Below are 10683 nucleotides of genomic sequence, written 5' to 3'. Positions count from 1 at the left end.
TGCTGGGGCCGCCGGTTCGGGGCCGCCGCTCGCCGCTGCCGCTCGCCATGGCCCGGCGGAGCTCGCTCTCCATCCGCATCGTGGAGGGCAGGAACCTGCCCGCCAAGGACATGTGAGTCACCCCGCGGGAGGCGCCGGGGCTGCTCCCGACGGGGCTCCGGCTCCTGCCGCAGCGCCCGGCGCTTTGCGGCTCGCCTAGGGCTGCTTTGGGGTGCCGCCCCCGGCGGTGCCCGGTGCTTCGGGTGCCCCTAGCAGTGCTCCACCCTGGGGGCTCCCCCCCCCCGGCGCCCCAGCACCCCGCGCACCCTCCGCCGGCAGCCGTCCCGCAGCCCCCGCTGCCTGGGCGCGGACACGGACACGGGTGGGCAGCCGGGCTCCCCGGGTGCAGCCGTCCCGCCGCCGCGGGGCTGCCCGTCCCGTCGCTGCTCGCCCCCGCTGTGCGCGCCAGGCCTGGCTGGAGCCCCCCGGAGCAGCTCCCTGCCGAGGCTGGGGTGGGTGGGTGGGTTTTAGGGGGGCTGCAGGAAACTGCACGTGGAAGAGCACTTTGAACGGGGGCTTCCAAATCAGCAGGCGAGTGCAGCTGGGGAAAAGGGAAACTGGAGACCTGGATCCAGCTCCTTCCTTCACCTGCCGCTGCCTGACCTTGGCCGTCTCCCATCCCGCACGCCTGCCTGCGGATGGAGACTTAGGATATTTATTTCCTTTGCTCTGCCCTGCAGTGGCCTTTGCGAAGCGGCAGGGCTCATCCCGGCCGTAGTGGTGCAGGCGGGTTTCCCCCCAGCGCTGCCCCGGGGAGGCGATGCTGGAGGAGGGCTCGGTGCGCCCCGGCCGCAGGCAGGCTGGGGGCTGCGGGGGGCCGAGGCGGGTCGCAAGGGGCTGTCATAGCCCACGTCCGTCCGTTTTATCCCATGCAGCCCCCGATTCCTCCCGTCCCTGGGCTGCTTTGCGGATCTGTCCCTGATGGTAAAACCCACGGGGATGGAGGTGCTGCGACCGCAAGACCCTGCACCTGCATGAGTGATCCCTGGCCTCGGTAACGGGGAAGCAAGCCCGATAGACTCACCCGCCAAAATTTTAGGATGCCAAAACCTGCCATACTGTCTGGCTAGCCCCTGGGTGCACATGGCCTCTGCCTGGGACTGCAGGATGCCTGACGTTTTAGGCAGCATTTTCTTTAGTTTGTGTCTGTGTTTGCTTTCTCAGCCGCCTGGAACGAATTCTCCCCCCCGGCAGCCGGGAGGGAGCCCAGCCTCGGCCCGTCTCCAGCGCCGCCGCGGCTCAGCTGGCCCCTCCTGCCTTGGGCTCTTATTTACGCTGTCAAACACCCGGCTGTGTGTTTTTGCCCTTTTTCCTGGGCAAATCCTGCCTCTGGCTGTGCTGGGTTGGCACCTATAGGACTCTCGTTTTAAATCCCATCGAGACCTTCCTTACTGCAGCCGTCGAAACGCCACCCTCAGCCCACGTCTCCTCTCCCGTGGCAGGGATGGCACCGTTTCGGTCAGGTGTAGCCCCGGCCAAAGTGGCTGCAAGTTCAGGACGGGACATCACGCGCTCGGGGGTCCAGCACCCACCCGGGGCTGCTGCACCTTGCTGCAGCTTGAACACGCTGCCCTCATCCAAAAAGCATCTGTTGCTATCCTTGCGTGTTTCCCATCTCTTTCTGGTGGGGAAAAGCTGGTATTTGTTTTTGTTCCTCAAGCAAGAGTCTGCCCAGAGAGTAGTTTGGCACCGGGACCTGGCCCTGCCGCGAAACCATAAAGCTGCCTGTAAACAGGCAGGAACCGGCTCCGTCCGTCCTCTTCTGCATCACTGTGAGTAACGGCAAGTGAGCCAAAACCCACGTGAAATGGAAGAAACTTCAGCAGCTCTAATGCAGCCCAAAGTGACCCGCCGGGGCTGCGGGAGGGCTCTGCCGCCACCGTCCCCGGGAGCGACGCGGGGTCGGGGGCTGCTCTGGCTTCCCCTCCTCTCCGGCACAGGGTAGCCTCATCGCGGGGGAGCGTTGTGAAATCCTCCCCTGGGTCTTTGCTGCAGTAAAGCAAGGACGACTGCTTTTTCTCCCCCTCCCTGGTCCCCCGGAGGGCTGGGCAAAGCCCTGCGAGTGCCTCAGCCAGGGAAATTTTTAATCCTAAAACTCGAGCGATCCATTAGTCCCTTGTCAACACTGCCTGCGAAGATGGATGGCTGCGCGTGCCTGCGCTGCGGAGGGATGCCAGAGCAGCCTCCAATTGGCCTCTTCTTTTCTTTTTTTTTTTTTTCTCCCCCCCACTTTCTCCTCTCCATCTTCATTTTCTGTTTCCCAGCCCTACCTCGGGGGGGCCGGGGTGCCTGGGGGACAGGCAGGGCAAAGCGCGCTAGGCGGCGGTGCCGGCACGCTGCCTGCTGCCTATGAACTGCTTTATCTGATGCTTCATGAGCATCAATTCAGAGCTGGGGGCTGCAATGCTGCAAAGACGGCGTAACCTGTCCGGGGACCCGGACCCGGTGATGGCGCGGGCTCCCGGGCACCGCTTCCCAGCTTGTGTTTGAAAAGAGGATTTATGTTACGCCCGCGCGAAGCGCCGGCTCCGGAGTGGCCTCGGTCTGTTTGCACCTCGGCGCGGCTCCCGTCGCAAAGCGTGCTCCTTGGCATTGAGCACGGCTCGGGGAGGCGCAGCCAGCGGGCAGATGTTTCCCTTGCTGCCTGCGTGCTCGCTGCCCGCTTAATAGTTTGCACAAGGCAGGAAATATCCGCAATAGTTTCTGCTTAATGGTGTTTGATCTACTGCTTTCATTTAAAACCCATCCAGAGTGCAGCTATAGATAGGAGCGTTGCTGCCAGGCTGGCAGACACGCGCTCTTAGCAACCCGCTGTTTCTGGCGTGACATCCGGCCTGAAGCACTCGGGATTTCTCTAGAAACCCCTACCGAGGAGGGGCAGGATGGGAGCAGCCGGAGATGGGGCGAGGAAAGGCCCTTGCGCGTTCAAGGGGAGTCAAAGGCAGCTTTAGACCTGCCTGGTTTCTGGCCCCGGATGGGTTTAGGGTTTGGGGTGGTTGTTTTTTTTTTTTTTTTTTTTTGCTTTGATTTCTTCTCTGCGATCTGCCGCACGTTGGTCTCCACGGGTGCTCGCCGCCAGCGCCCCGCTCTGCTTTCGGCAGGGGAGTTATCTTATTTCCAAGGAACTCGGGCAGCCTTGGGCCAGGCTATAATACAGTGATTTCCTTGGCCGTGGCCGATGGGGGCAGCGGGCCGGGTCGGGCTGCCCGGGCACGGTGTGGCCGTCGCGCTCGGCCCCGTGGAAGGAAGCAGGGTGGGAGCGTGGCCGGGAGAAACGCGGCAGCAGGGCACCCTCCGGCCTCGGCGGGAGCCCCTCGCCCCTCTCTGGGTCGCCCCAGGGGTGTCTCAGCCCCCCGGCGGCGTTTGGGACGGGTCTTTCCGGAGGCGGCTGGGCGCGGGGTCCCTGCGGGGTCGGAGGAAGCGTCGTGTCCCCGCTCCTTCTCGCGCCGCCAGGAGCCAGCGCGTGCCAAGCGGAGGGGGCTGAGCACGTGCCCCTGTTCTCGAGGGGAAAAGGTGGGGTTTGTTTGTTATTCGCCTTCCTATTTGGAAGAGAAAAGCCGCTTTCTGGCTGCCGGCGGGACGCTGCAGCCGGACCTGGCTGCGCTGGCCAGGAGCTGGCGGCAGCCACGCGTTTCCGAGCCCCGGCCTCCGAAAGGCACCCACATCCCCTCCAAAAGGCACCCGCTTGCCGTCCCGCGGCGTTTCGCCTCCGGGGTGGATCCGCTCTCGGGGGGGGGGGGGGGTGTCAGTCTGCAGCTCGCCTGGGTGGATTCTCTGAGGTCTAATAAGGGTTGTGCTCCCCCTCCTGGTCCTATTAGGATCCCCCCCTGCCTTCAGCTGTCTGTTCCTCCAAATCCCGCGTGGACTCGCGGTTGATAGGACGTCTCGGGCACGCTGGCGTCCTGCTGCCAGCGCTGAGGGCGGCTGCGCCGCCCGCCGGGGCGTCCCGCGGGGCTGCGGGTGGCCAGCGCGCCGAGGACGGCGCTGATGGTGCCGTGCCGTTGTGTTTCAGCACGGGCAGCAGCGACCCGTACTGCATCGTGAAGATCGACAACGAGGCCATCGTCAGGTGAGCGGCCCCAGCCGGCCGCGCGCGGGGAAGGGCTCTGCTCTGCTCGGCTCCGTTAACAGCCCGGCGCTGCGCCCCGGGGGCAGGAGCGGCCGGCGGAGGCGGGAGGTGCCGGGCGCGGGGCGAGGGAGCCCTGTCCCCCTCCCCGTCACCGGTGCCGGCCGCCCCGCAGGACGGCCACGGTGTGGAAGACGCTGTCCCCGTTCTGGGGGGAGGAGTACGAAGTCCGTCTCCAGCCCAGCTTTCACTGCGTCTCCTTCTACGTCATGGACGAGGACGCGCTCAGGTACGGGCAGGTGGCCGCTGGCGTCGGGAAACCGCTCTGACTTCCCTGGGAAGAGGCCACGGCCAAAAGAGCTGCGCCTCCCCCTGCCGAGACGCGGGGGACGGCGGCTGTCCCGCCTCGGGCTGCGGGGTCGGAGCCGCTCGGCCTCGGTTCCCGCGCTCCGTCCTCCTCCGGACCCTCGCCGCGGCGGCTCGTCTCTCCCGGCCGCCGTCGCTGACGCCTCCTTGCTTTTCTTTTCCAGCCGCGATGATGTTATTGGGAAAGTGTGCATCACCCGGGACGTGCTGGCAGAGCACCCCAAGGGTAAGGAGGGACCCGGGTCCTGCCGGGTGGGCTGTCCCGAGAGCCGAGAGGGGCGACCTCCCTCCCTCCCTCCCTCCCTTTGCAGCGAGTCTCGGGGCGCTGGGAGGAAATCTGGGAACGATGGGGGAGGAAAAGACCCGCGCGGCTTTCGCATCCCATCAGCCAACCATGCAGCTGAAGCGGAGCAAGCCGGGCCTCGTCCCCCCGCCCGAGCAACGGGCTGGTCCCGAGCCCGGCTGCGGGGTGCCGCGCTGCCGTCTCCTCTGCCCGCCGTCCTCCCGGCACGGTCCCCCCCCAGCAGCCGGGCGCCGCTTCGCTGGCGTGACGGTGCCCCGCTCTCCCCGCAGGCTTCAGCGGCTGGCTGAGCCTCAGCGAGGTGGACCCCGACGAGGAGGTGCAGGGGGAGATCCACCTCCGCGTCGAGGTCCTGGAGAGCGAGGCCGGCCGGAGGCTCTGCTGCAAAGTGCTCGAGGCCAGGTGAGCGCGGGGCCGGGGCGGCGCGCCGGCGGCAGGCTAGCTGCCGGTCCGGAGCACGGTCGGCGTTTGCAATGAGCCAGCGAAATGCCCCCGGGGTGGGGGGGCACTGCCGGCATCTCCCGCCTGCGGCCCGAGGAGACCCCGAGGCGGCCCCCTGCTTTCCTGCTCTTCTCCGCAGGGATTTGGCCCGGAAAGACCGGAACGGCGCCTCCGACCCCTTCGTCAGGGTGCGCTACAACGGGAAGACGCAGGAGAGCGCCGTGAGTGCGGGGCCTCCTTCCAGTGAAGATGTTTCCTGTAGATCTCAGTCGTCTTAAAGACCAGGGTCTGGTGCTGCTAAATAACCCCCAGGGCTTTGCGTTAGTAGTCTGAAGGGTGTCCAGAGCCACGGGGGCTGCTTCCAAGAGTCACGAGACTGACTTGAATAACACAGCACCTACTTCTGTGTGTTTTGAAGCCCATGAATGGGAAATTCAGGTCTCTCTTCCTAAACCGTCTGTAACGGTGCAGAGAAACGTCTTGCTCCATGATGGCCACCAAACGCCTTGTCCCAGGAGCCGGCCTCCCAGCAAGCCACGGGCTACCTGGGGGCCAGTTAGGAAACGGAGGTGCCCAGGCTGCGTTTAACCTTGTGCCGAAGCCGGGAGCCCCGGGGAGGTACGGGCTGCTCCGTAGCACTGGCGGGGGGGGGTGATGCCGTTGCTCTTCCCGCTGCTGCAGGTGGTGAAGAAATCCTGCTACCCGCGCTGGAACGAGAGCTTCGAGTTCGAGGTGCCCGAGGCCGCCGGGGAGCAGCTGTGCGTGGAGGTGTGGGACTGGGACCTGGTCAGCCGGAACGACTTCCTGGGCAAGGTGGGTGGCAGGGGACGGGGGAGTCCCGCTCTCCCGGCCGCCTGTCCGACGGCTCCTCCGCGTGCCCTGCCAGGTGGTGTTCAACGTGCCGGGGCTGCAGGCGGTCCGGCAGGAGGAGGGCTGGTTCCGGCTGCAGCCGGACAAATCCAAGCCGAGGGAAGCCGAGTGAGTCTCGCTGAGGGATGGCGTGCGGTGGGACGCGTGAGGGGCGGGCGGTCACACCAACTCCGGGGCCTGCAGCGTGTCGGGAAGGGGTTATTCCGGGGACGTGCCCTTCGTTTGGAGGAGCAGTTCCTGGGAAATGCCCTGCCCTTGGCCACGCTCTTCCCTTCCTTTGGAGGAACAATTGCTGGAAAATGCTCTTTCCTTGGAGGGACAATTCCTAGGAAAGTGCTCCTCCGGAGAGGCAATTCCTGGGAAAAGCCCTTCACTCAGAGGCCAAGAGCTGGGAGGGCAAGTGCAGGGCAGCTCTACGTGCCCTCCGAGGATGTCCGAGGCTGGGGGCCGGGATGTTGGGACGCCTCCTGCTCTGGGAGGTGCCTCTCCATCCCACACTTGTCCTGTCGCAGAGGCAACCTGGGATCTCTGCAGCTGCAGGTGCGGCTGCGGGACGAGACGGTGCTGCCCTCCAGCTGCTACCAGCCCTTGGTCCAGCTGCTGTGCCAGGAGGTGAAGTCGGGGCCCCAGGTGAGCATTGCCCCTGGCCGAGTGTGCCCCACGTGTCCCAAACACGTCAGCTCCTCCCCAGAGGGGGGGGGGGGTAATCTGCTTCCCTAGTGCCATCATGTCTTCATCCCTTGTCCCCACCAGGATGGCAAAGTGCACCTGATCACCCTCCTTGATGAAACCACCACGGCCGAGTGTCGGCAGGAGGTGGCCATCAACCTGGTCAAGCTCTTCCTGGGCCAGGGGCTGGTCAAGGAGTTCCTGGATCTGCTCTTTGAGCTGGAGCTGGCAAAGCCGTGTAAGGCTGGGAGCTGGGGCTGGTGCGGGGTGGCCGCAGGGTGGGTGACACCTGCCTGTCGCTGTCCCTGACATGCGACCCTCCCTGTCGTGTTTTGCAGGCGAGCCCAACACTCTCTTCCGGAGCAACTCCCTGGCCTCCAAGTCGATGGAGTCCTTCCTCAAGGTGCTGCGCGCTGCCCCCGGCATGGGAACGTGCTCTGCCCCCCTGCTGGCCCGCCGGGCTGCACCCTGCCTGCGGCGGGCCCCTGCTGGGAGCTTTGGGGTGAACCCCAATATTTTCAGGTTGTCCCAGCTCCATGCTGCCCCTGCTGGTGCCTGTGTCACCCCCCGCCCTGGGAGGGGGGTTGGCTCTGGGCAGGAGGGATGCCCGCAGGGATCCCTGGCCCTGGCCTGCAGGGATGCTCGTTGCTGGGCGGGGATGTGCCAGGAGGTGGCTGGAGGCTGCACAGAAAGAAACAATCAAAGTAACCCTGGGCGGCTCTTAGCAGGGGGATTTGGGGTGTCTGTAGCGGGTGCCGCTGGCAGAGTGGCAGTGGTGTCCCCAGCACTGTGTCCCCTGCTCTGTCTCTTGCCAGGTGGCCGGGATGCAGTACCTGCACGCTGTCCTCGGGCCCACCATCAACCGGGTGTTTGAGGAGAAGAAGTACGTGGAGCTGGACCCCAGCAAGGTGGAGATTAAAGACGTTGGGTAAGGGGCAGCGCTGCGGGATGCGGACGGAGGGGGAAACGGCAATCTCCCGAGGGCCCCCCAGCCCCCGGCGGGGCTGACGGCAGGCTGTGTCGACAGGTGCTCGGGGCTGCACCGCGTGCAGACGGAGAGCGAGGTGATCGAGCAGAGCTGCCAGCACCTCCAGTCCTACCTGGGGGAGCTCCTGGCCGCCATCGCCAAGTCGGCCCCGGCCTGCCCCGCCATCGTCCGCGCTGCTTTCCGCCAGCTCTTCCGGCGCGTCAGGGAGCGCTTCCCTGAGCACCAGCACGAGGTGGGCAAGAGGGGAAGGCCCTTGGGGGGATGATGGATGATTCGGGGTCCTGCTCTCCCTCGGGGGTGGCCGCGCTCTGCGCCAGGAGCCTTGGCTAAGGCTTGGCATGGGCTACGGGACCCCAGGGTTCCCCTCTTCGGCAGGGGTTGGGTGCTTCCCACTGGGAACGGTGCATGGGGAAAGCAGGGCACGCAGCACCGAACTGCAGCTCCCAGGAGGCCCCACAGCAGTGGCTCAGAATCATGAGACTTTCTGCTTTCAGTTTATTTGAAAATTGGGGAATTTCCCTTGGAGATTCCCAGGGGATGGGGGACTGGAGGCATCGCCCCCCATAGCTTGGAGGCCCTGGGGAAGATGGGGCTCATCTTTGCAAGGTGAGGCTCTTTTGGCCCTCGTCACCACAATTTCACTCCCACCCTATTCGCAGTCACATCCCACATAAATATGGGATTCCTGCTCGTGCCGTGGAGGCAGCTGCCACGGCCTCCCCGAGGCACCAGTGAAGGAGCCCTGGGAATAAATCAGCATGTGCCCTGCCCGGGGAATGTCAGCCCTCGTGTGTTGTGCCTTCACACGTGGCTCATGCCCTCGTGAACATGTTGTATGCCTTGTGCCCTCATGTGCGTCCTGTGCCCCCTGCGTGGCTGCAGAACGTGAAGTTCATCGCCGTCACCAGCTTCCTCTGCCTCCGCTTCTTCTCACCAGCCATCATGACCCCCAAACTCTTCTACCTCCGGGAGAAACACGCCGACTCCCGCACCAGCCGCACGCTGCTTCTCCTGGCCAAGGTGGGATGGGGACACAGAAAGGGTCCCTGGCACCTGCTCTGGGTCACCTGGGCCTGTTTGGGGAGGGGTGGAAGGCTAGGGTCCTGGTGCTGTGTCCTCCTGGCCAGGGTGCTGCGTGGCCCTCCTGGGGTTTGCTGAGTGCCCAGCCGCCATGTCCTTGCGGGGCTGGCTGGTGAGGAAGGGCCAGGACACCTGGGGTCTTGTGTGGTGCCTGCAGCTCTGACTCCGCTGTCCCTCATGGCTCCAGGCCATCCAGATCGTGGGGAACATGGAGGCGGCAGCAGGCCGGGCCAAGGAGGCCTGGCTGGCCCCACTGCAGCCCGCGCTGCAGCGTGGCGTCACCCGGATGAAGGACTTCATCACCGAGCTGGTGGGCATCGAGGAGAAGGAAGGTGAGGGAGGTGGCTGTAGGGACGGGCGCAGCCCTGCGGGCTCCCCCTGACAAGCACGGGGCTGTTCCCCACAGAGCTGGACTTGCAGAACGCCCTCACCCTGCAGACGCTGGTTGTCAAGGAGGGCCCACTCTTCGTCCACAAAACCAGGGGCAAGGGGCCGCTGCTCTCCTCCTCTTCCAAGAAACTGCACTTCTCCCTCACCAGTGAGGCCCTCAGCTTTGCCAAGACCCCCAACTCCAAGGTATGGAGGGACGTGTCTCAGTAGGGCTGGCGTTGCATGGGAAAGGTGCTGGCAGAGCCATGGGCCCCATCTTGGGGACGTGTGCCACCCTGGGGTGCTGGGCTCTGCATTGCATGGTGGGTCAAGGCTGGCGATGGCGACGTGGCAGTGCCCCATAGCTCCCTCCCTCCAGTCCTTGGTGGCTCTCAGGTGTCTCCAGAGGCTGCAGGGAGGGTGCTGAGCCCCACTTTTCCCTCCATCCCTGGTGACAGAAGAGCAGCTCCATCGCACTGTCCAACATCCGGGCAGCTGAGAAGGTGGAGGAGAAGAGCTTCGGCAGCTCCCACGTGATGCAGATCGTCTACGTGGACGAGGAAGGGCAGCAGGAGACGGTGTACCTGCAGTGCAAGGTGGGCGTGGGGGGCCGGGGCCGGGGCCGCCGTGCACATAGGCCCCCCCCCCCCCCCCCAATCACTGCCCCGTCCCGTCCTGCAGTGCGTCAACGAGCTGAACCAGTGGCTCTCGGCCCTGCGCAAAGCCTGCGCCAACAACCCCGAGATGCTCTGCTCCTACCACCCCGGCGTCTTCAGAGGGGACAAGTGGAGTTGCTGTCACCAGAAGGACAAGACGGGTATGGCGGGGCGGGCAGGGGACGGGGGCCGGCCGGGTTCCCCGCTGGGGAGCGGCGGGGCCCGAGCGGCGGCGGGTTTGTCCCCTAGGGCTGGGCTGCGACGCCAGCCGCCACGGCGTCACCCTGCAGGAGTGGAGCGACCCGCTGGAGCCAGACATGGAGGCGCAGCTCATCTTCCGCCACCTCTGCGGCCTGCGGGAGCCCATGAGGTGCGGCGGGGGCCAGGGTGGGGGGCTGGGGGGCCACCCACTGCTTGTGGCTTCATCCCTCTCGCTTCAGGGAGAGGTACCGGGAGCTGCTGGAGGCCCAGGAAACCCCCAATGGACCCTGGAGCCGCCCTGAAGGTAGCGTGGGTGGTGGGGCGGCCATTTTGGGAGGGAGGGACCCCCCCCCAACAACCTGTGGGGGGTGGGTGCCAGGGGAAGGGGTGCTTCAGGGGGCCGCCGGCCTCACTCTGCTCGTCCCCCTCCACAGGGGGGCCGCTGCCCGAGGGGCTGGGCCGGCTCCTGGCCGTGCTGGGGGACCTCGAGGGCTGCCACTGCCGGGCGCACCCCGCGCCCGCCCCCGGCCCCCTCCTGGAGCTGCAGACCTGAGGGGCCCCCCCGCGCCCGGGGACGCCGCCACTGAGGGGCACGCGGGGCCTCCCCGCCCCGCGCCGCCACCGCCAAGGCAATAAA

At 65.9% G+C, this 10683-nt stretch overlaps 1 protein-coding gene across 2 annotated transcripts; it reads left to right on the top strand.

The window, feature by feature from the left end:
* Positions 1 to 10667, top strand: LOC104146241 (ras GTPase-activating protein 4). 2 transcript variants are annotated; one of them, XM_068910290.1, is made up of 21 exons: positions 1 to 112; positions 4052 to 4108; positions 4281 to 4394; positions 4636 to 4697; positions 5045 to 5174; positions 5353 to 5434; positions 5895 to 6026; positions 6100 to 6191; positions 6596 to 6713; positions 6837 to 6990; positions 7091 to 7155; positions 7568 to 7680; positions 7780 to 7972; positions 8623 to 8760; positions 9008 to 9152; positions 9227 to 9396; positions 9648 to 9785; positions 9871 to 10006; positions 10095 to 10215; positions 10286 to 10350; positions 10481 to 10667. In XM_068910290.1, the coding sequence occupies exons 1-21, from the start codon at positions 48 to 50 to the stop codon at positions 10597 to 10599; spliced, it is 2409 nt and encodes an 802-aa protein (XP_068766391.1). In that variant the 5' UTR covers positions 1 to 47; the 3' UTR covers positions 10600 to 10667. The 2 variants fall into 2 exon arrangements, with proteins under 2 accessions (XP_068766391.1, XP_068766392.1); XM_068910291.1 differs by having other exon boundaries at positions 10136 to 10215; positions 10481 to 10619.
* Positions 10668 to 10683: the final 16 nt, after the last annotated feature.

The sequence above is a fragment of the Struthio camelus genome, chromosome 16 (genome assembly GCF_040807025.1).
Source record: "Struthio camelus isolate bStrCam1 chromosome 16, bStrCam1.hap1, whole genome shotgun sequence".
Classification (NCBI taxonomy): domain Eukaryota; kingdom Metazoa; phylum Chordata; class Aves; order Struthioniformes; family Struthionidae; genus Struthio; species Struthio camelus.
This window is presented reverse-complemented; position numbering and strand designations above follow the sequence as displayed.

Bases quoted from the DNA above. Each gene is read 5' to 3' on its own strand.
- LOC104146241 (XM_068910290.1), top strand. From the start codon at position 48: ATGGCCCGGCGGAGCTCGCTCTCCATCCGCATCGTGGAGGGCAGGAAC. The intron at 4,698-5,044 runs GTAAGGAGGGAC...CTCTCCCCGCAG, and splicing joins GCTGGCAGAGCACCCCAAGG to GCTTCAGCGGCTGGCTGAGC. The intron at 10,216-10,285 runs GTGCGGCGGGGG...CTCTCGCTTCAG, and splicing joins GGCCTGCGGGAGCCCATGAG to GGAGAGGTACCGGGAGCTGC.